Below are 23,648 nucleotides of genomic sequence, written 5' to 3'. Positions count from 1 at the left end.
TTCTGTGAAGGCCAGGATGTCGATGCAACCATCCACAATAAGCTCCTGGATGTCAAGGGCCTTGTTCACAAGTAATTGGACATTCTGGAGGGGGATGCCGATGGCAGAGTCCCCAGGGTCCGCATTGGGAGGGGTGAGTTCAAATGTCTTCAAATCTCTCCATGGCCTCGCTCCTCCCTATCTCTGTAATCTCCTCCAGCCTCACAACCCACCGAGATATCTGCGCTCCTCTAATTCTGTCCTCTTGAGCATCCCTGATTATAATCCCTCAACCTTTGGTGGCCGTGCCTTCTGTTGCCTGGGCCCTAAGCTCTGGAATTCCCTGCCTAAACCTCTCCACCTCTCTCCTACTTTAAAACGCTCCTTAAAACCTACCGCTTTGACCAAGCTTTTGGTCACCTGCCCTAATTCCTCCTTATGTGGCTCAGTGTCAAATACTTTTTCTTATAATACTCCTGTGAAGCACCTTGGGACGTTTTACTACATCAAAGTTGCTATATAAATACAAGTTGTTGTTGTTGTTGAGTGGGACGGGAAAGAGATTGGCAAGATTAGCCCCCAGCGGGCACGCTGGGTGGGAAGGTTGCCGAGAGAGTAGGATGGAGCAATTGAGGTTGCTCCTCATATGGAGGCAGTGACGAGTGCCTCAATGAGCCCTTCGGAGGATGCCAAGAGAGTCACAAATGGAAGCTCTAGGCTTATCTGAAATGGAGTGAAGCCTAGGATGGTGGCAGAAAAGTAGCAAGGTTCAGGAGTGCTGAAGGGTTGGGTACTGATTTTGGCAGAGTACCCAAGAGGGGAGAAATGAAAGGAGGCATGAAAATAGGAAATACGGCCTTGCAGGGTGAAGGAAAAAAAGGGGAAATAGAAGTGATGGTTTTGGGTCTGGAGCAGCAGCCCATGTTTTATTAGCTGAACCAATAATGAGTTGTTGCTGAGATACAGCCCTTTACACCATCACTGGAACATCAGGTGAAAGATGAAAAACATCAATTGTAAATTCAGTCAAGATCTTAAACTTCAGAGAGTTAGGGGTAAAAATTGGGTAGCGACCCGAAAAAGTTAGCGCCCCCGCGGCCGATTTTTTTCCAGGTAGCGCCCCGAGAGGGAGGAGCGCCCCGCGTCCCTCTTGAGTGCTGCGAGCCAGTATCGCGGCACCACGTGTGGCGCTGCAGCACATAGCGCCGCAGTACTGCAGACCTTCCCTTATTAAAGGGGAGGGGCCTGGCACAGCGCATCCCGGTGCCCAGCTGGGCCACCAGGGATCGGGAGTCCCGGCAAACGAGCCCGGCATTCAAGAGGAGTGCCGGGCTCATGGAGAGCAGCCGGCACCCTGTGGGGGGGCTTCACAGGGCCAGGGACAGCAACGGGGGCAGGCGCTGTCAGGCGGCCAACAACAAAAATGGTCGCCCGCCACCTCCCCTTTAACTAGCGTCGCCCCGGCCGCAGGTAGGTCCCCCTGACCCTGGCGGAAATAGCGTCCAGCTGCCCCTAACCTCCTGCTGAAATAGCGCCCCCTTAGGGTGCTAACGGGAGGCGCAAACCAACTGAATTTAGCCCCCTTAGACTTTTAAAATGTGATCAATTATTTGTTAGTATTATCACACTTTTTCTTTATTAATCTAGATTAAGAGTTTAATTTCATATTTAGTTAGGAAGCATATTAAGTTGTGTTGTGTTTGTGTAGCCAGTGTTCCTTTACAGGGTGTGACAGTAGCTGCAGAATCTCTCGCACTAACACATCCCTGTGTTCTTGATTTTTAGAACTACAACTGTTTTGCACTTTGGAAGGTAAGCTATTTAGGAACCATTTCAGGGCTCCGATTTACAGTGACTGAATAAGAAAATTGCAGTTTCATTGCATGGGAATCCAGGAATTTTGACGATAGAGTTCTACAATTCCATTTGTTTTCCATGAAAAGCCTATACCAATGGCCTTGACCATTTTACATTCCTGTGACCCTCACACCTTGTTTAGTTAGAACAACGTCCTGCTGGTTGGTGCCGTGCGTTAGACATTGAACTTTCACCTCTGGGATTGGTGGTGCAGAGGGTTAGACATTGAACTTTCACCTCTTGGAGTGTGTGGTACGGAGGTTAGACACTGTGCTTTCATTTTTGAAACAGTTTGGTGCATTAGATTAGGCACTGTCAAATACTGGAACGTCCTATCACAGAACCATCAACTTTCCTTTGGTATTTTTTCTCCACACAAGCCACCAGCTTTACACCCACTACCCTTTCACCTTTGAGACTGGGTAGTGCAGTGGATTAGATACTGCCCTTTTCTGCTCTGGAACCCCACGGTGCAGTGGGTTAGATCCTGTCCTTTCTCAATTAAGAGTTTTTGCTATCAGTATTTAATTATTCTTTGTTGCCTGTTCTTGAAAAATACACTTCACGTGTGGGATCAGAATGCTGTGTGAAACGGCGGAATGTTCCGCATCAATGAAATCGGCAAATTATTTCATAATTACACCAAAAATTATTATATAATATATATTGTGGCATCTTTTTATATATTTTTGCATGTTTTCTCTTTTTCTTTAGGCTTGTCTGGTTATTATTTTCTTTGTGGAGGGAGTAGAGATTTTGCTGGTTGGTTAACCTGCCAGAAGACAACTTAACTTGAGCAGAATGGGACCCTCCCACTCAATTTTCTCTTCCTTCCTCAGTTACCCGTTCAAAAATAGAAAAAGAGGCCACTCACTGCAGCCTCCATTTGACTGTCAGTCCAGGCTGCATGTTGTCACGAGGAACTGCTTTAAAACATGCTAGAAACAGGTGGAAGTGACGGCAACATTACGGTTGGGTTCAGCTGTCTGGCTTTCATCTCCCAACGTGTGATTGGCGCAGAGTTGGAATGTAATAATCGTGGGCTGCTCACATGAGATGTAAATGCTGTAAACCCTTCCCAATCAAATCAAATCAACTTTTATTGTCATTGTTAGTGCACAAGTGCAGTACAACGAAATGTAGGCTTGCGGCTCCCGAGAGTGTACAATTTGGATTAGGACACTTAAACATTTCAACATACATTTGTACATATATATTAGCATAAATATGACCATAATAAAGTGCATCGGCAGATGTGCAGGCTTTAGTGTTTATTTGTGGAGTTCAGTAGGATGACAGCCCTGGGAAAGAAGCTGTTCCTAAATCTGGTCGTACGGGTGCGAATGCATCTGTAGCGTCTTCCAGATGGTAGGAGGGTGAACAGACTGTGGCTGGGGTGGGTAGGGTCTTTGATGATGGACCGTGCCCTCCGTAGGCAGCGTTTCTGATATATATGTTCTATGGTCGGTAGCCGGGTGCCGGTAATGCGTTGGGCAGTTTTGACTACCCGCTGCAGGGCTTTCCGGTCATGGGAGCTACAGCTGCCGTACCATACCGTGATACAGTTTGTCAGGATGCTCTCTATAGTGCAGCGGTAGAAGTTAGAGAGGATCGGGGGTGACAGATTACATCCCTTCAGCCTCCTCAAGAAATATAGGCGCTGCTGGGCCTTCTTCACCAGCGAGGAGGTGTTGAGGGACCAGGAGAGGTCTTCCGTGATGTGGACTCCGAGGAACTTAAAGCTGGCCACCCTTTCCACCTCCGCCCCATTGATGTGGATGGGGGTGTGACTTCCGCCTTTGGACTTCCTGAAGTCCACGATTATTTCCTTTGTTTTCTTGGTGTTCCCAATATTCCAGTCTCAGTTTTCAATCTGCAGCTCAGTCTTTTCATTGAATTTAATGGGATGATTATTTTGAGATGAACAGAACATTTGATCTGTATTGTTGATCACTGGATTCTAACCCAGCAGTGATGGTGTAGACTGAGTGAGGGGATTCCTTGTTCCTTGTTCCCAATCTGTGAAGATACAGTTGACAGTTTTAACTGACAGTCAGCAAGAAGTGTAAGATGTGAAATATTTTTGTTTTGTGCAGGTTACGACGACGTGGAAATAGATTATGGTGAGTACAGAACTGTTATACAATTCAATAAAACTGTCCCCTAATTTATAATAAAAATGGAAGCACAGTTTCTGAACACTTTAAAGTCAATGCTGCAAGAGCTCATCCGACTGCATCTCCTGAACAAACATTTATTTTCCGAATGGAGCTGCTTTATTCCAGCTGGAAGATGTTTTTCATACGGACATAAAAGGTACCACATTCATGTGTATATTTTGAGACTATTGTACATTTAGGCACACATTTATGTGTGTATTTTAGGAAGCCATTGAATATTTCGGTATACACATTTGTAAAGCCATTGTACCCCAGGTACATTTTGATTGCGCAATGCTTATGGGATGAGTGCATTAATACATCCAGCTTTCTTGATATGATTAGGTCAAGAGGTTGAGGCAACTTGTTGGTCTTGGTTTCTGGGGATTAGTTGAGTGTGGGAGTGGGGCAGGACGCCCTGCACAGCCAGTGGTCATGTTAGTTGGGGTCATTGCCCTTTGTGGTCAATGGGTGGGTTGATGTGCTGGGAGGGACAGTTAGTGCTGATCGATCCAGAATCAGACCCGAGGTTGCTTGATATTTTTCCCAGTTCTGGTCAGAAGGTGAACATCACCTGCTCGGATTGGGAAACGTTCCAATGCACTTCATGCCCGCTTGTTGTGTGGAGGGCTGTACTTCGCCACAGAGGGGAATGCATCTGTTGCAGCTAATAGCAAGAGTTGTGCTAACCTGCTCATTGTGGGGGACTCTCATTCTCCATTGGGCAGGCCCAGCCAGGGCTCGGCTGCATCCTCTGGAATTGCAAGAGCAGTTGTGGCCCGAGTGGTCTCCTGGACTGCTATCCACAATAGGTGGGTGCAGGGGCAGATGTCAAATTGTGGCTAAAGGGCTAGTGTGGGAAAGAGGGGTTGCTTTTCATGGGACACTGGCACCAGTACTGGGACAGGAAGGAGCTGTACCGATGGGACGGCCTCCACCTGAAATGGGATGGGACAAGGAGGTGAACAGGGAGGTGGCAAAGGCTTTAAATTAGTAAAACGGGGGGAGGGATCTACAAAAAATGAAACCAGCCTAAATATAAGCAAAAGAGAAAAGGAGAGCATAGGAAAGAATAAAGTAAGGGAGGACATTGATGGCCAGGGAATAAATAGAGTTATAGAACAGGAGTGTAAAAAGATGGTTAACAATAAAGTGAGAGGAACTGCTATTAAAAATGAGTTAAACTGTCTGTGCAGCAATGCACACAGTGTCCACAATTAAACAGGGGAACTGGAGGCAATAATATGTTGCAAGGAACCAGATAGTAGAGATTACTGAGACATGGCTATGGAAAAATCAGGACCGGGAATAAAACATTTGCAGGGTATAACATATTTAGAGAAGATAGAGAGGAGAAAAGGGGAGGTGGAGTAGCTGTTCTTATTAAAGATAACATAATGGCAGTAAAAAAAAGTGACATGGCTATCCGCAATCAGCAAGACAAAAATAGAATCCATGTGGATAGAGATAAAATATAAGAAAAGATCAATCACACTAATAAGGGTAGTTTACAGACAACCTAATAGTGGAAGGGAAGTGGAGGAAGAAATATGCAAACAAATTACGGAAATTAGTAAAAAACATAGAATAATAATCATGGGGGATTTCAACGACCCTGATATTAATTGGCCAGAAGAGGTAGGTAAAGGGGATAAGGGAATGGAGTTCCTACAATGTACAGGACTCCTTTCTAACCCAATATGTAAGAAGCCCAACAAGGGAGGATTCACTGTTGGATCTAGTAATGGGGAATGAACCAGAGCAGATAAAAGAAGTAAAAGTAGGGGAACATCTAGGCAATAGTGACCATCATATAATACGCTTTAAGATAATAATTGAGAAAGACATAAGTATGATGAAAACCAGGGTAATAGATTGGAGAAAAGCCAATTTTGCGGGGCTGAGAATAAGAACATAACATAAGAACATAAGAAATAGGAACAGGAGTAGGCCAATCGGCCCCTCGAGCCTGCTCCGCCATTCAATAAGATCATGGCTGATCTGATCCTAACCGCCAATCCACTATCACAGAACCATCTCCTGAATCTAACAGAATTAGACGCACGAAATAGGAGCAGGATCAGGCTACACGGCCCCTGGGCCCGCTCCGCTACCCACAGGGCCATGACCGATCCGAACCTAGACTCATGTCCAAATTCCTGCCCGCTCCCCGTAACCCTTAATTCCTTTCACTTCTAGGAAACTGTCTATTTCTGTTTTAAATTTATGTAATGATGTAGCTTCTGCAGCTTTTTGGGGCAGCATATTCCATGGACCTACCACCCTCTGAGTGAAGTAGTTCCTCCTCATCTCAGTTTTGAAAGAGCAGCCCCTTATTCTAAGACTATGCCCCCTAGTTCTAGTTTCACCCATCATCGGGAACACCTTCCCCGCATCCACCCGATCCAACCCCTTCACAATCTTATATCTTTCAATAAGATCGCCTCTCATTCTTCTGAACTCCAATGAGTAGAGTCCCAATCTACTCAACCTCTCCTCATATGTCCATCCCCTCATCCCCGGGATTAACCGAGTGAACCTTCTTTGTACTGACTCGAGAGCAAGTATGTCCTTTCTTAAGTATGGACACCAAAACTGTACGCAGTATTCCAGGTGCGGTCTCACCAATACCTTGTGCAACTGAAGCAATACCTCCCTATTTTTATATTCTATCCCCCTAGCAATGAAAGCCAACATTCCATTGGCCTTCTTAATCACTTGCTGCACCTGCATACTAACCTTTTGAGTTTTGTGCACCAGGACCCCCAGATCCCTTTGTACTTCAGTACTTTCCAGTTTCTTGCCATTAAGATAATAACTTGCTCCACGATTTTTCCTGCCAAAGTGCATAACCTCACACTTTCCAGTATTGTATTCCATCTGCCAAATCTCTGCCCACTTACTTAGCCTGTCTATGTCCCCTTGCAGGTTTTTTATGTCCTCCTCACTCACTACTTTCCCTCCCATCTTAGTATCATCTGCAAACTTTGATATGTTACACTCGGTCCCCTCCTCCAAATCGTTAATATAGATTGTAAAGAGTTGGGGACCCAGCACTGACCCCTGCGGAACACCACTAATTACTGATTGCCAGTCTGAGAATGAACCATTTATCCCAACTCTCTGCCTTCTGTTAGATAGCCAATCCTCTATCCATGCCAGAATATTACCCCCAATCCCGTGATTTTTTATCTTAAGCAATAATCTTTTGTGTGGCACCTTGTCAAATGCCTTTTGGAAGTCTAAATACACTACGTCCACTGGTTCCCCTTTATCCACCCTATATGTTACTTCCTCAAAGAACTCCAGCAAATTTGTCAAACATGACTTCCCCTTCATAAAACCATGCTGACTTTGTCCTATTAAATTATGATTATCCAAATGTCCTGTTACTGTCTCCTTAATAATGGACTCCAAAATTTTACCTACCACAGATGTTAGGCTAACCGGTCTATAGTTTCCAGCCTTCTGTCTACTGCCCTTTTTAAATAAGGGTGTTACATTAGCAGTTTTCCAGTCTGCCGGGACCTTTGCCGAGTCCAGGGAGTTTTGGAAAATTATTACCAATGCATCCACAATCCCTACCGCCACTTCCCTCAAGACCCTAGGATGTAAGCCATCAGGTCCAGGTGATTTATCCGCCTTGAGTCCCATTATTTTACCGAGTGCCACTTCCTTAGTGATTTTGATCGTGTTTAGCTCCTCCCCCCCCTTTAGCCCCCTGTTTGTCCAGTGTTGGGATATTCTTAGTGTCTTCTACTGTAAAGACTGATGTAAAATATTCATTCAGTGTTTTTGCCATCTCCATATTTCCCACCATTAATTTCCCGGTCTCATCCTCTAAGGGACCAACATTTACTTTAGCCACCCTTTTTTTCTTTTTATATAACTATAAAAACTCTTACTATCTGTTTTTATATTTTTTGCTAATTTATTTTCATAATCTATCTTCCCTTTCTTAATCAATCTTTTTGTTATTTTTTGCTGTCTTTTAAAGTTTTCCCAATCCTCTATCCTCCCACTAGATTTGGCTACCTTATATGCCCTTGTTTTTAGTCGAATACTATCCTTAATTTCTTTACTTAGCCACGGATGGCTGTCTTTTCTTTTACACCCTTTTCTTCTCAGTGGAATATATATTTTTTGGAAGTTGTAAAATAACTCCTTAAATGTACACCACTGATCATGTATCGTCTTACCCTTTAATCTATTTTCCCAATCCACTCTACTCAATTCCGCTCTCATGCCTTCATAGCCTCCTTTATTCAAGCTTAGCACGCTTGTTTGAGATCCAACCTTCTCACCCTCTAACTGAATATGGAATTCAACCATGTTATGGTCACTCATTCCAAGGGGATCCTTTACTAGGACATTTTTAATTAATCCCGTCTCGTTACACAGGACCAGATCTAAGGTTGCTTGCCCCCTGGTCGGTTCAGTTACATACTGCTCAAGAAACCCATCCCTAATACACTCAATGAACTCATCCTCAAGGCAGCCCTGCCCAATTTGATTTGTCCAATTAATATGATAGTTAAAATCCCCCATAATTATAGATGCTCCCTTATTACAAGCCTCAACTATTTCCTGATTGATGCTCCGTCCAACAGAGTTGCCACTGTTCGGAGGCCTATAGACTACGCCCACTAGTGTTTTTTTCCCCTTATTATTCCTTACCTCCACCCAAACTGTTTCATTATCCTGATCTTTTGACCCAATATCATTTCTCTCTATTACAGTGATTCCTTCCTTCATTAACATAGCCACCCCACCTCTCCTTCCTTCCTGCCTGTCCTTCCTGACCGTTAAATAACCTGGTATGTTTAATTCCCAGGCATTGTCACCCTGCAGCCATGTTTCTGTAATGGCCACAAGATCATACCCATATGTAGTTATTTGTGCCTTTAACTTGTCTATTTTGTTATGAATGCTATGTGCATTCAGATAGAGAGCTTTCAAATATGTTTTGTGACACTTAGTTCCTGCTTTTGCCCTTTTTATTACTTTACCTTTTACTCCATACCTTCTGCCCCTTCCTGACACGCTCTGGTTTTTAATTTCCCCACTGCTACCTAAGTCTATGACCTTCTCTGTTGTCATTTTTATTATTTGCTCTCTAGGAACCTCCCCCCCACTAGTTAGTTTAAAGCCCTCTCTACAGCCCTAGTTATATGATCCGCCAGGACTCTAGTCCCAGCACTGGCCAAGTGAAGCCCGTCCCAACGGAACAGCTCCCTCCTGCCCCAGTACTGGTGCCAGTGTCCCAGGAAGCAAAACCCATTTCTCCCACACCAGTCTTTGAGCCACGCATTTAACTCTCTAATTTTATTTGTCCTAGCCAAATTCGCTCGTGGCTCAGGTAATAATCCAGAGATTATTACCCTTGTGGTTCTGCTTTTTAATTTGGCCCCTAGCTGCTCAAACTCCCTCAGCAGAACCTCCTTCCTTGTCCTATCTATGTCGTTGGTACCAACATGGACCACGACAACTGGATCCTCCCCCTCCCACTCCAAGTTTCTCTCCAGTCCAGAGGAGATGTCCTTAACCCTGGCACCGGGCAGGCAACACAGCCTTCGGGACTGTCGCTCTCGGCTGCAAAGAACTCTATCTATCCCCCTAACGATACTATCCCCTACCACTACAACATTTCTTTTAACTCCCCCCCCCCACTTGAATGGCCCCCTGCTCCACGGTGCTGTGGTCAGGTTGCTCATCCTCCCCGCAGTCCCTGTTCCCATCCTCACAGGGAGTAAGAGCCTCGAACCTGTTGGACAAGTGCAAGGGCTGCGGCTCCTCCAACACTACCTCCTGGATCCCCGTACCTGCCTCACTTCTAGTCACACCATCCTGACCCTGGCCACGGACTACATCTGAATTAATTAATCTAATTGGTGTGACTACCTCCTGATACACAGAGTCCAGGTAACTCTCCCCCTCCCTGATGTGTCTCAGTGTTTGAAGCTCGGACTCCAGCTCTTCAACACGGAGCCGGAGTTCCTCGAGCAGCCAACACTTACTGCAAATGTGATCACCGTGAGCATCAATGGTGTCCACCAGCTCCCACATATTGCAGCCGCAACACATCACCTGATCTTGGGAAAATAAAATGGACACAAATATTGGCAAACAATGATGTAGAACAGCAGTAGGAAATATTTAAAATGGTGTTCAACAGTGTCTGGGGAAAAATATATTCTGCTAATAAACAAGAACAAGCTAAACACTTTGGCCTAGAAATTCACTGGCCTTAGCGCCACTTTTGAGGCGCTAGAGGGCCTAGCGGCGAAGTTATGGCCAGTTTTGAAATTGACAGGGGCCCTAAATCGGCGTTAGGCCGGTAGCGCTGCGCCGGCACCGATGACGTCATCGGTGTGCGCAGCGTCCCGGTTGCCATGGTAACCCGCCCGAACTCGGAAATTGAGTTGCGGCCGCCTCGCCCGTGGCAGCCGCAAGCAACGTTCTGGCAGAGGTGCCTTCCAGAACTTTGCGCCGGCGCATTAAAGGCCCCGCGGCGGCCGGCCGCTTTCCCGCCGGCCGCCTGGCCGCAGCTCCCTCCCCGGACTTCCCCCCCCCCCGCCCCCCCGGAACAGAAGCAAGCCCGGCACTTGTCCGAGGTGCCGGGCTCATTTTTAAAAAGATTATCGCGGGCCGCGGCCGGGTGCAGGCAGCTCCTCCTTAACGGAAGGAGGAGGCCTGCACTTCCCGAGCCTGCCGCACCGCAGCGGGCGCCGCAGCGCCGGAATAGCGCCGCAATGCGGCGCGTGGCGCCAGTTTTGAGGCGCTGAGACCCCTCAGTAGTGCCAGCAGCCGTTTGGGCGCGGCGCTACTGAATTTTTGGCACGCGCAGGGGGACTTAGCGCCGGCACTAACTTCCGGCGCTAAAGCCCTCGCTGCGCCAAAACCGAATTTCTAGGCCTTAAAGTCACACCATGGATGAATAAAGACATGAGGGAAAATTAAGGCTAAGGAAAGAGGCATACACTAAGTACATGGACAGCAGGGGAAAGCATGACAAGAGAGAATATGAAGAGATTAGGAGAGAACTTGAAATAATATGAAAGGCAAAAAGGAACTATGAAATTAAATCATCAAGGTCAATAAAACAAAATAGTAAAATATTTTACGGGCTTGTAAATAAGAAAAGGAAAGTCAGGATGGGAATAGGGTCACTAAGGGATGGACAGGATAATATCACAGGCAGCGATAGAGAGATGGCAGAAATATTAAATAATTACTTTGCTTCAGTATTTACCAGGGAAACAGAACAGGTGGACATCGAATGATGATGTTAGAAATGAGAGAACTGCATTTAAAATAAAAAAAGGAGAAATATTAAATAAACTAATCAAACTCAAAGAGGATAATATTCCTGGTCTGAACGGATTCCATCCGTGCATTTTAAAAGAATCTAGGGAAGAGATAGCAGAGGCATTACTACACATATTTAATAATTCATTAGAACAAGGTGTAGTGCCAGAGGACTGGCGGATAGCTAATGTAATACCTATATTTAAGAAGGGAGAGCGAACATGTCCAGAGAACTGTAGACCAGTCCGCTTAACATCGGTGGTAGGAAAAATAAAGGAATCCCTTCTAAAGTAGAAAATAGAACCTCTAGAAACCAGAAATATAATAATGAATAGTCAGCATGGATTTCAAAAGGGAAAGTCTTGCTTGACCAACCTCATGGAATTCTTTTGCAGAGGTAACAGAGAAAATAGACGAGTAATGCAGTAGATATAATTCATCTAGACTTTCAAAATGCCTTTGATAAGGTATTACATAATAGACTAATGAATAAGGTCAGAGCATGCAAAGTCAGTGGACAACTAGCAGAATGGATAACTAGTTGGCTTCAAGACAGAAAGCAGAGAGTACATAAGAATATAAGACATAGGAGCAGCAGTAGGTCATTTGGCCCCTCGAGCCTGCTCCGTCATTCAATAAGATCATGGCTGATCTGATCTTGGCCTCAACTCCACTTCCCTGCCCGCTCCCCATAACCCTTGACTCCCTTACCATTCAAAAATCTGTCTATCTCCACCTGAAATATATTCAATGACCCAGCATCCACAGCTCTCTGGGGAAGAGAATTCCAAAGATTCACGACCCTCTGGGAGGAAAAATTCCTCCTCATTTCTGATTTAAAAGGGTGCCCCCTTATTTTGAAATGATCTAGTTTGAGATTCCCCCATGAGGTGAAACATCCTCTCTGCATCTACCCTGTCAAGCCCCTTCAGAACCTTATATGTTTCAATAAGATCCCCTCTCACTCTTCTAAACTCCAATGAGTATAGGCCCAACCTGCTCAACCGTTCCTCATAAGACAACCCCTTCATCTCGTGAACCTTCTCTGAACTGCCTCCAATGCAAGTATATCCTTCCTTAAATAAGGAGACCAAAACTGTATGCAGTACTCCAGGTGTGGTCTCACCAATGCCCTGTACAGTTGTAGCAGGATTTCCTTACTTTTATGCTCCATTCCCTTTGCAAAAAAGGCCAACATTCCATTTGCCTTCCTAATTACTCGCTGTACCTGCATGCTAACTTTTTGTGATTCATGTACAAGGACTCTCTCCCCCCGACCCCCAGTGGCTCTCTCCCCCCGACCCCCAGTGGCTCTCTCCCCCCGACCCCCAGTGGCTCTCTCCCCCCGACCCCCAGTGGCTCTCTCCCCCCGACCCCCAGTGGCTCTCTCCCCCCGACCCCCAGTGGCTCTCTCCCCCCGACCCCCAGTGGCTCTCTCCCCCCGACCCCCAGTGGCTCTCTCCCCCCGACCCCCAGTGGCTCTCTCCCCCCGACCCCCAGTGGCTCTCTCCCCCCGACCCCCAGTGGCTCTCTCCCCCCGACCCCCAGTGGCTCTCTCCCCCCGACCCCCAGTGGCTCTCTCCCCCCGACCCCCAGTGGCTCTCTCCCCCCGACCCCCAGTGGCTCTCTCCCCCCGACCCCCAGTGGCTCTCTCCCCCCGACCCCCAGTGGCTCTCTCCCCCCGACCCCCAGTGGCTCTCTCCCCCCGACCCCCAGTGGCTCTCTCCCCCCGACCCCCAGTGGCTCTCTCCCCCCGACCCCCAGTGGCTCTCTCCCCCCGACCCCCAGTGGCTCTCTCCCCCCGACCCCCAGTGGCTCTCTCCCCCCGACCCCCAGTGGCTCTCTCCCCCCGACCCCGAGTGACTCTCTCTCCCCCCCGACCCCGAGTGACTTTCTCTCCCCCCCGACCCCGAGTGACTTTCTCTCCCCCCGACCCCGAGTGACTCTCTCTCCCCCCGACCCCGAGTGACTCTCTCTCCCCCCGACCCCGAGTGACTTTCTCTCCCCCCGACCCCGAGTGACTCTCTCTCCCCCCGACCCCGAGTGACTCTCTCTCCCCCCGACCCCGAGTGACTCTCTCTCCCCCCGACCCCGAGTGACTCTCTCTCCCCCCGACCCCGAGTGACTCTCTCTCCCCCCGACCCCGAGTGACTCTCTCTCCCCCCGACCCCGAGTGACTCTCTCTCCCCCCGACCCCGAGTGACTCTCTCTCCCCCCGACCCCGAGTGACTCTCTCTCCCCCCGACCCCGAGTGACTCTCTCTCCCCCCGACCCCGAGTGACTCTCTCTCCCCCCGACCCCGAGTGACTCTCTCTCCCCCCGACCCCGAGTGACTCTCTCTCCCCCCGACCCCGAGTGACTCTCTCTCCCCCCGACCCCGAGTGACTCTCTCTCCCCCCGACCCCGAGTGACTCTCTCTCCCCCCGACCCCGAGTGACTCTCTCTCCCCCCGACCCCGAGTGACTCTCTCTCCCCCCGACCCCGAGTGACTCTCTCTCCCCCCGACCCCGAGTGACTCTCTCTCCCCCCGACCCCGAGTGACTCTCTCTCCCCCCGACCCCGAGTGACTCTCTCTCCCCCCGACCCCGAGTGACTCTCTCTCCCCCCGACCCCGAGTGACTCTCTCTCCCCCCGACCCCGAGTGACTCTCTCTCCCCCCGACCCCGAGTGACTCTCTCTCCCCCCGACCCCGAGTGACTCTCTCTCCCCCCGACCCCGAGTGACTCTCTCTCCCCCCGACCCCGAGTGACTCTCTCTCCCCCCGACCCCGAGTGACTCTCTCTCCCCCCGACCCCGAGTGACTCTCTCTCCCCCCGACCCCGAGTGACTCTCTCTCCCCCCGACCCCGAGTGACTCTCTCTCCCCCCGACCCCGAGTGACTCTCTCTCCCCCCGACCCCGAGTGACTCTCTCTCCCCCCGACCCCGAGTGACTCTCTCTCCCCCCGACCCCGAGTGACTCTCTCTCCCCCCGACCCCGAGTGACTCTCTCTCCCCCCGACCCCGAGTGACTCTCTCTCCCCCCGACCCCGAGTGACTCTCTCTCCCCCCGACCCCGAGTGACTCTCTCTCCCCCCGACCCCGAGTGACTCTCTCTCCCCCCGACCCCGAGTGACTCTCTCTCCCCCCGACCCCGAGTGACTCTCTCTCCCCCCGACCCCGAGTGACTCTCTCTCCCCCCGACCCCGAGTGACTCTCTCTCCCCCCGACCCCGAGTGACTCTCTCTCCCCCCGACCCCGAGTGACTCTCTCTCCCCCCGACCCCGAGTGACTCTCTCTCCCCCCGACCCCGAGTGACTCTCTCTCCCCCCGACCCCGAGTGACTCTCTCTCCCCCCGACCCCGAGTGACTCTCTCTCCCCCCGACCCCGAGTGACTCTCTCTCCCCCCGACCCCGAGTGACTCTCTCTCCCCCCGACCCCGAGTGACTCTCTCTCCCCCCGACCCCGAGTGACTCTCTCTCCCCCCGACCCCGAGTGACTCTCTCTCCCCCCGACCCCGAGTGACTCTCTCTCCCCCCGACCCCGAGTGACTCTCTCTCCCCCCGACCCCGAGTGACTCTCTCTCCCCCCGACCCCGAGTGACTCTCTCTCCCCCCGACCCCGAGTGACTCTCTCTCCCCCCGACCCCGAGTGACTCTCTCTCCCCCCGACCCCGAGTGACTCTCTCTCCCCCCGACCCCGAGTGACTCTCTCTCCCCCCGACCCCGAGTGACTCTCTCTCCCCCCGACCCCGAGTGACTCTCTCTCCCCCCGACCCCGAGTGACTCTCTCTCCCCCCGACCCCGAGTGACTCTCTCTCCCCCCGACCCCGAGTGACTCTCTCTCCCCCCGACCCCGAGTGACTCTCTCTCCCCCCGACCCCGAGTGACTCTCTCTCCCCCCGACCCCGAGTGACTCTCTCTCCCCCCGACCCCGAGTGACTCTCTCTCCCCCCGACCCCGAGTGACTCTCTCTCCCCCCGACCCCGAGTGACTCTCTCTCCCCCCGACCCCGAGTGACTCTCTCTCCCCCCGACCCCGAGTGACTCTCTCTCCCCCCGACCCCGAGTGACTCTCTCTCCCCCCGACCCCGAGTGACTCTCTCTCCCCCCGACCCCGAGTGACTCTCTCTCCCCCCGACCCCGAGTGACTCTCTCTCCCCCCGACCCCGAGTGACTCTCTCTCCCCCCGACCCCGAGTGACTCTCTCTCCCCCCGACCCCGAGTGACTCTCTCTCCCCCCGACCCCGAGTGACTCTCTCTCCCCCCGACCCCGAGTGACTCTCTCTCCCCCCGACCCCGAGTGACTCTCTCTCCCCCCGACCCCGAGTGACTCTCTCTCCCCCCGACCCCGAGTGACTCTCTCTCCCCCCGACCCCGAGTGACTCTCTCTCCCCCCGACCCCGAGTGACTCTCTCTCCCCCCGACCCCGAGTGACTCTCTCTCCCCCCGACCCCGAGTGACTCTCTCTCCCCCCGACCCCGAGTGACTCTCTCTCCCCCCGACCCCGAGTGACTCTCTCTCCCCCCGACCCCGAGTGACTCTCTCTCCCCCCGACCCCGAGTGACTCTCTCTCCCCCCGACCCCGAGTGACTCTCTCTCCCCCCGACCCCGAGTGACTCTCTCTCCCCCCGACCCCGAGTGACTCTCTCTCCCCCCGACCCCGAGTGACTCTCTCTCCCCCCGACCCCGAGTGACTCTCTCTCCCCCCGACCCCGAGTGACTCTCTCTCCCCCCGACCCCGAGTGACTCTCTCTCCCCCCGACCCCGAGTGACTCTCTCTCCCCCCGACCCCGAGTGACTCTCTCTCCCCCCGACCCCGAGTGACTCTCTCTCCCCCCGACCCCGAGTGACTCTCTCTCCCCCCGACCCCGAGTGACTCTCTCTCCCCCCGACCCCGAGTGACTCTCTCTCCCCCCGACCCCGAGTGACTCTCTCTCCCCCCGACCCCGAGTGACTCTCTCTCCCCCCGACCCCGAGTGACTCTCTCTCCCCCCGACCCCGAGTGACTCTCTCTCCCCCCGACCCCGAGTGACTCTCTCTCCCCCCGACCCCGAGTGACTCTCTCTCCCCCCGACCCCGAGTGACTCTCTCTCCCCCCGACCCCGAGTGACTCTCTCTCCCCCCGACCCCGAGTGACTCTCTCTCCCCCCGACCCCGAGTGACTCTCTCTCCCCCCGACCCCGAGTGACTCTCTCTCCCCCCGACCCCGAGTGACTCTCTCTCCCCCCGACCCCGAGTGACTCTCTCTCCCCCCGACCCCGAGTGACTCTCTCTCCCCCCGACCCCGAGTGACTCTCTCTCCCCCCGACCCCGAGTGACTCTCTCTCCCCCCGACCCCGAGTGACTCTCTCTCCCCCCGACCCCGAGTGACTCTCTCTCCCCCCGACCCCGAGTGACTCTCTCTCCCCCCGACCCCGAGTGACTCTCTCTCCCCCCGACCCCGAGTGACTCTCTCTCCCCCCGACCCCGAGTGACTCTCTCTCCCCCCGACCCCGAGTGACTCTCTCTCCCCCCGACCCCGAGTGACTCTCTCTCCCCCCGACCCCGAGTGACTCTCTCTCCCCCCGACCCCGAGTGACTCTCTCTCCCCCCGACCCCGAGTGACTCTCTCTCCCCCCGACCCCGAGTGACTCTCTCTCCCCCCGACCCCGAGTGACTCTCTCTCCCCCCGACCCCGAGTGACTCTCTCTCCCCCCGACCCCGAGTGACTCTCTCTCCCCCCGACCCCGAGTGACTCTCTCTCCCCCCGACCCCGAGTGACTCTCTCTCCCCCCGACCCCGAGTGACTCTCTCTCCCCCCGACCCCGAGTGACTCTCTCTCCCCCCGACCCCGAGTGACTCTCTCTCCCCCCCGACCCCGAGTGACTCTCTCTCCCCCCCCGACCCCGAGTGACTCTCTCTCCCCCCCCGACCCCCGAGTGACTCTCTCTCCCCCCGACCCGGTGACTCTCTCCCCCGACCCCGAGTGACTCTCTCTCCCCCCGACCCCGAGTGACTCTCTCTCCCCCCGACCCCGAGTGACTCTCTCCGAGACTCTCTCTCCCCCGACCCCGAGCCCCCGACCCCGAGTGACTCTCTCCCCCACCGACCCCGAGTGACTCTCTCCCCCCCGACCCCGAGCGACTCTCTCTCCCCCGACCCCGAGCGACTCTCCCCCCCGACCCCGAGCGACTCCCCCCCCCCGACCCCGAGCGACTCTCCCCCCCCGACCCCGACCGACTCTCTCTCCCCCGAGCGACTCTCTCTCCCCCGAGCGACTCTCTCTCCCCCGAGCGACTCTCTCTCCCCCGACCCCGACCGACTCTCTCTCCCCCGAGCGACTCTCTCTCCCCCGAGCGACTCTCTCTCCCCCGACCCCGAGCGACTCTCTCTCCCCCGACCCCGACCGACTCTCTCCCCCCCGACCCCGACCGACACTCTCCCCCGACCCCGACCGACTCTCTCTCCCCCGACCGACTCTCTCTCCCCCGACCGACTCTCTCCCCCCCGACCCCGACCGACTCTCTCCCCCCCGACCCCGAGCGACTCTCTCCCCCCCGACCCCGAGCGACACTGGCTCACGATCGCCAGTGAGTCGCTCTTTAATCCCCGGTGAATCTCTCTAATTCACTGCTTTTTCTCCCAGTCTCTGTGACCCTGGATGTGGAAACAGCAAATCCACGGCTCAAGGTCGCTGAGGATCTGAAGAGTGTGCGACTGATCGGGACCCGGAGGAATCTCCCTGACACCAAGAAGAAGTTTACATTCTGGTACTGTGTGCTGGGATTGAAGGGTTTCACATCGGGGAGACATTGCTGGGAGGTGGAGGTGGCGAGGAATCGGGGCTGGAGCCTGGGAGTAGCCGCAGAGTCTGTGGAGAGGACGAGAGCGGTCAGACTGAGCCCGGAGACTGGATTCTGGACCATCGAGCGGTTTGGGTATTGGTTTAATGTAAACTCCTCCCCTCAATCCTCTCTCCCCGCCGGTCCGATCCCCGGGAAGGTGGGAGTTTATCTCTGTTATGAGTCCGGGACTGTTTCATTTTACAGTGTGGACACCAAGTCCCATCTCCACACCTTCACTGGGAATAAATTCACAGAGAAACTTTATCCTTTCTTCTATACTTGGGATGTGAACAGGTGTCTGAGAATCTGCTCCGTTTCCGATCAGTTTCTGTAAAAGGGGCGGGGCCTCAGGCCAGCCCGCATCATCCAGGACATAACAATGACTTGACCCCGCGCGATTAGGGTCAGTAGCAAAGATCAGGGGTCGGTGTTAGAAAATGTAATTTCCAAATTGACACGACTGCTGCCAACAAACTAAGAACATAAGAGATAAGAGCAGGAGTAGGTCATACGGCCCCTCGAGCCTGCTCCGCCATTCAATAAGATCATGGCTGATCATCGACCTCAATTCCACTTTCCTGCCTGATCTCCATATCCCTTGATTCCCCTAGAGTCCAAAAATCTATCTATCTCAGCCTTGAATATACTCAAAGACTCATGATTCACAGCCCTCTGGGGCAGAGAATTCCAAAGAGTGAAGAAGTTCATAAGAACATAAGATATAGGAGCAGGAGGAGGTCATTTGGCCCCTCGAGCCTGCTCCACCATTCAGTAAGATCATGGCTGACCTGATCTTGGCCTCAACTCCACTTCCCTGCCCGCTCCCCGTAACCCTTGACTCATTTACCTTTCAAAGATCTGTCTATCTCCACCTTAAATATATTCAATGACCCAGCCTCCACAGCTCTCTGGGGAAGAGAATTCCAAAGATTCACAACCCTCTGAGAGAAGAAATTCCTCCTCATTTCTGTTTTAAATGGGTGCCCCCTTATTCTGAAATTATGCCCCCTAGTTCTAGATTCCACCACGAGGAGAAACATCCTCTCTGCATCTACCCTGTCAAGCCCCTTCAGAATCTTATATGTTTCAATAAGATCCCCTCTCATTCTTCTAAACGCCAATGAGTATCGGCCCAACCTGCTCAACCTTTCCTCATCAGACAACCCCTTCATCTCGTGAACCTTCTCTGAACTGCCTCCAATGCAAGCATATCCTTCCTTAAATAAGGAGACCAAAACTGTACGCAGTACTCCAGGTGTGGTCTCACCAATGCCCTGTACAGTTGTAACAGGACTTCCCTACTTTTATACTCCATTCCCTTTGCAATAAAGGCCAACACTCCATTTGCTTCTCTAATTACTTGCTGTACCTGCATGTTAACTTTTTGTGATTCATGTACAAGGACCCCCAGATCCCTCTGTACCTCAGCATTTTGTAATCTCTCCCCATTTAAATAATAATTTGCTTTTTTATTTTTCTACCAAAGTGGATAACCTCGCATTTTCCCACACTAAACTCCATCTGCCAGATTTTTGCCCACTCACTTAGCCTATCTATATTGCTTTGGAGATTCTTTGCGTACTCCACACAATTTGCTTTCCCTCATCATTCCTCCTCATCTCAGTCTTAAATGGCCGACCCCTTATCCTGAGACTATGCCCCCTAGTTCTAGACACTCCAGCCAGGGGAAACATCCCCTCAGCATCTACCCTGTCAATCCCCTTCAGAATCTTGTATGTTTCAATGAGATCACCTCTCATTCTTCTAAACTCCAGAGAGTATCGGCCCATTCTACACAATCTCTCATCATAGGACAGCCCTCTCATCCCAATAAAGGCCAACATGCCATTTGCCTTCCTTATTGCTTGCTGTACCTGCATGCTAACTTCCTGTGTTTCTTGTACGAGGACACCCAAATTCTGTACACCAACATTTGAAAGTTTCTCACCATTTAAAAAATAATCGTTTTTTCTATTCTTCCTACCAAATTGAATAACCTCACATTGCCCTACATTATGCCACCTTACTGCCCACTCACTTAGTCTATCTATATCCCTTTGCAGACTCTTTGGGCAGGATTTTCATTGGGCCGTGGAGGTGGGATTGGAGGCGTGTGGGGGTTAAAATTGCAAAAACTGGCGGGCGGGCCCGACCCCCGACACCGTCCCGCCTCCAAGCAATTTTCATTAATTTGTGTCTAATGGTCCCGTCTCCGTCCCGCCTCCAAGAGGCGGGATAGGCCGTTAAGGCCCTTAACAAGCACTGAATTGCCTCTATAATGCCATTTTGAAAGGCCTTTGTGATTTTAACCCTTTTCCCACGTGAAACACGCCTGGTGTGAAACACGACGGTGAAACCTGGCGGGAGCACAATTGGATTGCTGACTATCAGCTGCAGCTCAAACATTGAAGAGGAGATTTGATCAGCCATCATTTGCAGGTGGCAGGACTTTGTTGTCTCAGGTCTGGGGGAACTTTTGGAAGACATAACCACAGCTGTGGAAGTTTGGAGCCTGACACCCATCTCCAGTGTGACCTCCTGGGAAACCCCTCTCGTCACCTTCACTGAGCGCTTCCTCATATACCAGAAGTATGGGAGCCATTTATTTCCTTCCCTTCTGGACATTAGATGAGGACGAAGACCAGCCGCGGCACCAGCAGAACCAGGAACAACAGCAGCACCAACAGCACCAGCAGGAGCGCCAAGCTGCTGCTCACTCACCTGAAGCTGCACAGGCCAGAAGGGGCCAGTGCATGGAAGCCCGTCGGCGCAGGAGATACCCCCCAAACAGGGTCTACAGACACAGGGTCAGCTACCTCAACATGTCTGAGCAGCAGTGCCAAAGGCGGCTCTGACTTTCGCGAGAGGTAGTGGGTGACATCTGCGCAATGCTGCAACAAGACCTGCAGGCCAGAGGACCAGGTGGACAACCCTTGCCAGTGGCCATCAAAGTCACCACCGCACTCAACTTTTTTGCCTCCGGCTCATTCCAGGGATCAGCAGCAGACATCAGCGGCATCTCCCAGGCAGTCGCACACACTTGCATCACGCAGGTAACCGATGCCCTCTTTGCCATTGCGCACAATCACATCCATTTCACCAAGGATCAAGCAAGTGTCATGGCGCGTGAGGTTGGATTAGCTAATCTGGCAGGCTTTCCAAGGGTTCAGGGTGTCGTTGACTGCACACATGTGGCCCTTAAGGCACCCCATCGCAATCCAGGTATTTTTGTCAACCGCAAGGGCTTCCACTCCCTTAATGTTCAGCTGGTGTGTGACCACAAGAAGGAAATTTTGCATGTTTGTGCCAAGTACCCTGGCAGTTGCCATGACTCCTTCATACTGTGCCAGTCTAGTGTGCCTCCGCTATTCAGTCCGCCAGACCAACTTAACGGATGGCTGCTTGGAGACAAGGGCTATCCCCTGAGGACGTGGCTAATGACGCCGTTGAGGAGCCCATCCAACGAAGCTGAGGAGAGCTACAACTCCAGCCACATGTCCGCCAGAGCCATAATCGAGCAAACCATCAGTTTGCTGAAGATGCGCTTCAGATGCCTGGATAGATCAGATGGAGCCCTGCAGTACTCAGCAGCCAGGGTCTCCAGAAGTGTTGTGGTTTGCTGTGCACTTCACAACATGGCACAGCGTCGTGGCTTGCAGATTCCTGAGGACCAAGTGGCTCCTCATATATCCGCCTCAGATGAGGAGGAGGGGGAGGAGGAGAGCGAAAACAAACATCTTGCAGAGGCCCATCAACCAGCGGCAGCAGTACGTGAGAACATTGCTGCCCGGGATGCAAGGAACGCACTCATCTTGGCCAGATTTGCTTAGCCTAGCCAATCAAGCACTTTTGCCTCGCAGCTTCTTACCTGAGCATCGACAATGGCCAAGAACCAGTGGATTCCTAGCAATTTGACCACCATACTGACAATTGCAAGTAATCCTAAGCCCTCAGTGTGAAAGTCCCATTCGCGAAATTACACACGCCACAATACAGCAGTAGCCATCAGATTTTTTATTTACATTATTCATCTGATGGCTTTTTCACATAAAACATCAAATTTCACCCAAGTGACTACCCTTGTGACTATTTGTGCAGTATCTTTCTCTTACGCATGCTCCTACGTGATGCTTCCCCTGTGGCTTCAGCAGATGTGGAGGCCCCTTGCTCACTTTCCTGCTGCTCCTGTCTCGACACCTTTGGCGGGCAACCTCTGGGGTTGCGAACCTGTGAGGGCTTGGCAACAGTCTGCTGCTCCTGCGGCTGTGCAGGGGTTGAAACGCCGATCTCAGTTGGGTGTGGACTCTGGTGTGGCTCTGACCGAGGGCTCTGCAGTGGCATGGAAGTGTGAGCGCTTGGAGAGGAGCCCCGACTTCCTTGATGTCTGCCACCAACTTCCCTCTCATGGGTCAGGTCCCCCTCAGCGCTTGCAAGTGGCTTGAGAGCACCTTGCTGCACATCAGGGGGGCCATGGGGACCCGTATCTGCACTGGCAGTCCTACTCAGAAGGACTTCCATGAAGGTCTGGTTTCTCTGTTCAATAGATGACCATCGCTCCTCCAGAGATGTCATTCTATTCTGAACACTCACCATGTTTTCTGCACTCTGGTGCTTATCACCTCCATGGAGGTTGCCATCCTTTCCATGGTGATGCGTTCATGCGCCAATGACTCCACAAAGACTCTGCTCATGTTCGCTATGGACTCCTCCATTCGCTCCACACTCGCAGCGACCCTGGAGACAAAACCTGCTGGAGACTCCTGCATCTGTTCCTGGAGTTCCAGCACCGCTGATCTTATGGATGGACCCAGAGGCAGAGGGTCGACATGCAGCTGAGCCGAGCTGGCAGAGTCCTGCGCCCTCCAACTAGAACTCTCCACTGCTGTCCCTGTCTCCACAATCTGCTGATGCTCATTTGTGAGCTGTGATACACCAGGTGACAACACTACTCTTATGTCCCGAAGGTTCCACCGAGGTGTGAGTGTCTGCGCTGGTGCTGGGTGCGCTGAATTCTGCTGACGCTGCGCCCTCAGAGGTTTCCAGCTTCCTCTGAGGAGTCTGGATGCTCAGGCTGTTCCTCCTGGCTAGTGGCGACGGGTGTTTGCGATGGTCCTGTGGGGGAGTAAAGGAAAGAGTCAGAGATGTGATGCCAAGGTTACATGCACATTGCATATTGCAGATGATCATGGCCTAGAAATTCAGTATAGCCACGTTTGGGGCGCTACAGCTGGGCGGCCGCTAAAGTTTTGTGCCCGGCGCAAGTTCGCGCCACCTTCGCCGATATTCAGTGGCATCGACCCAAGAGGTTGCTGCTGCGCTAAAACAGGCGATGCACGACTATCATTAGGCGCTAAGCCGGCGGCCCGGGGCGATACCCCCGAGGGCAGGCGCAGCGCAGGTGTGGCGAGTTGCAGATTGACGGCAGACAGCTCTTAAAGGGGGAGGGTGGATTTGTTTGCCTGCCACGCCCTGCACACTACAGCCCTGAAGCAAGGCCTGACCACTTCTGCTTCATCTGTGCAACGCCCAGGACTATGGAGGA

The 23,648-nt window shown here is 52.3% G+C and overlaps 1 protein-coding gene across 1 annotated transcript in view; it reads left to right on the top strand.

Moving 5' to 3' along the window:
* The window catches only part of LOC147096256 (butyrophilin subfamily 1 member A1-like), a 56,928-nt gene extending 38,425 nt beyond the window's left edge, over positions 1 to 18,503 (top strand). The window contains exons 6-8 of the mRNA XM_085975112.1: positions 1,765 to 1,791; positions 3,933 to 3,959; positions 17,908 to 18,503. Coding sequence (XP_085831238.1) covers positions 1,765 to 1,791; positions 3,933 to 3,959; positions 17,908 to 18,440 — 587 coding nt within the window. The 3' untranslated portion in view covers positions 18,441 to 18,503. The remainder of the gene's footprint in view (positions 1 to 1,764; positions 1,792 to 3,932; positions 3,960 to 17,907) is intronic.
* Positions 18,504 to 23,648: the final 5,145 nt, after the last annotated feature.

The sequence above is a fragment of the Somniosus microcephalus genome, unplaced genomic scaffold (genome assembly GCF_052327205.1).
Source record: "Somniosus microcephalus isolate GS21.2 unplaced genomic scaffold, FLI_Smic_1.0 unresolved_chr1, whole genome shotgun sequence".
Lineage (NCBI taxonomy): Eukaryota > Metazoa > Chordata > Chondrichthyes > Squaliformes > Somniosidae > Somniosus > Somniosus microcephalus.
This window is presented reverse-complemented; position numbering and strand designations above follow the sequence as displayed.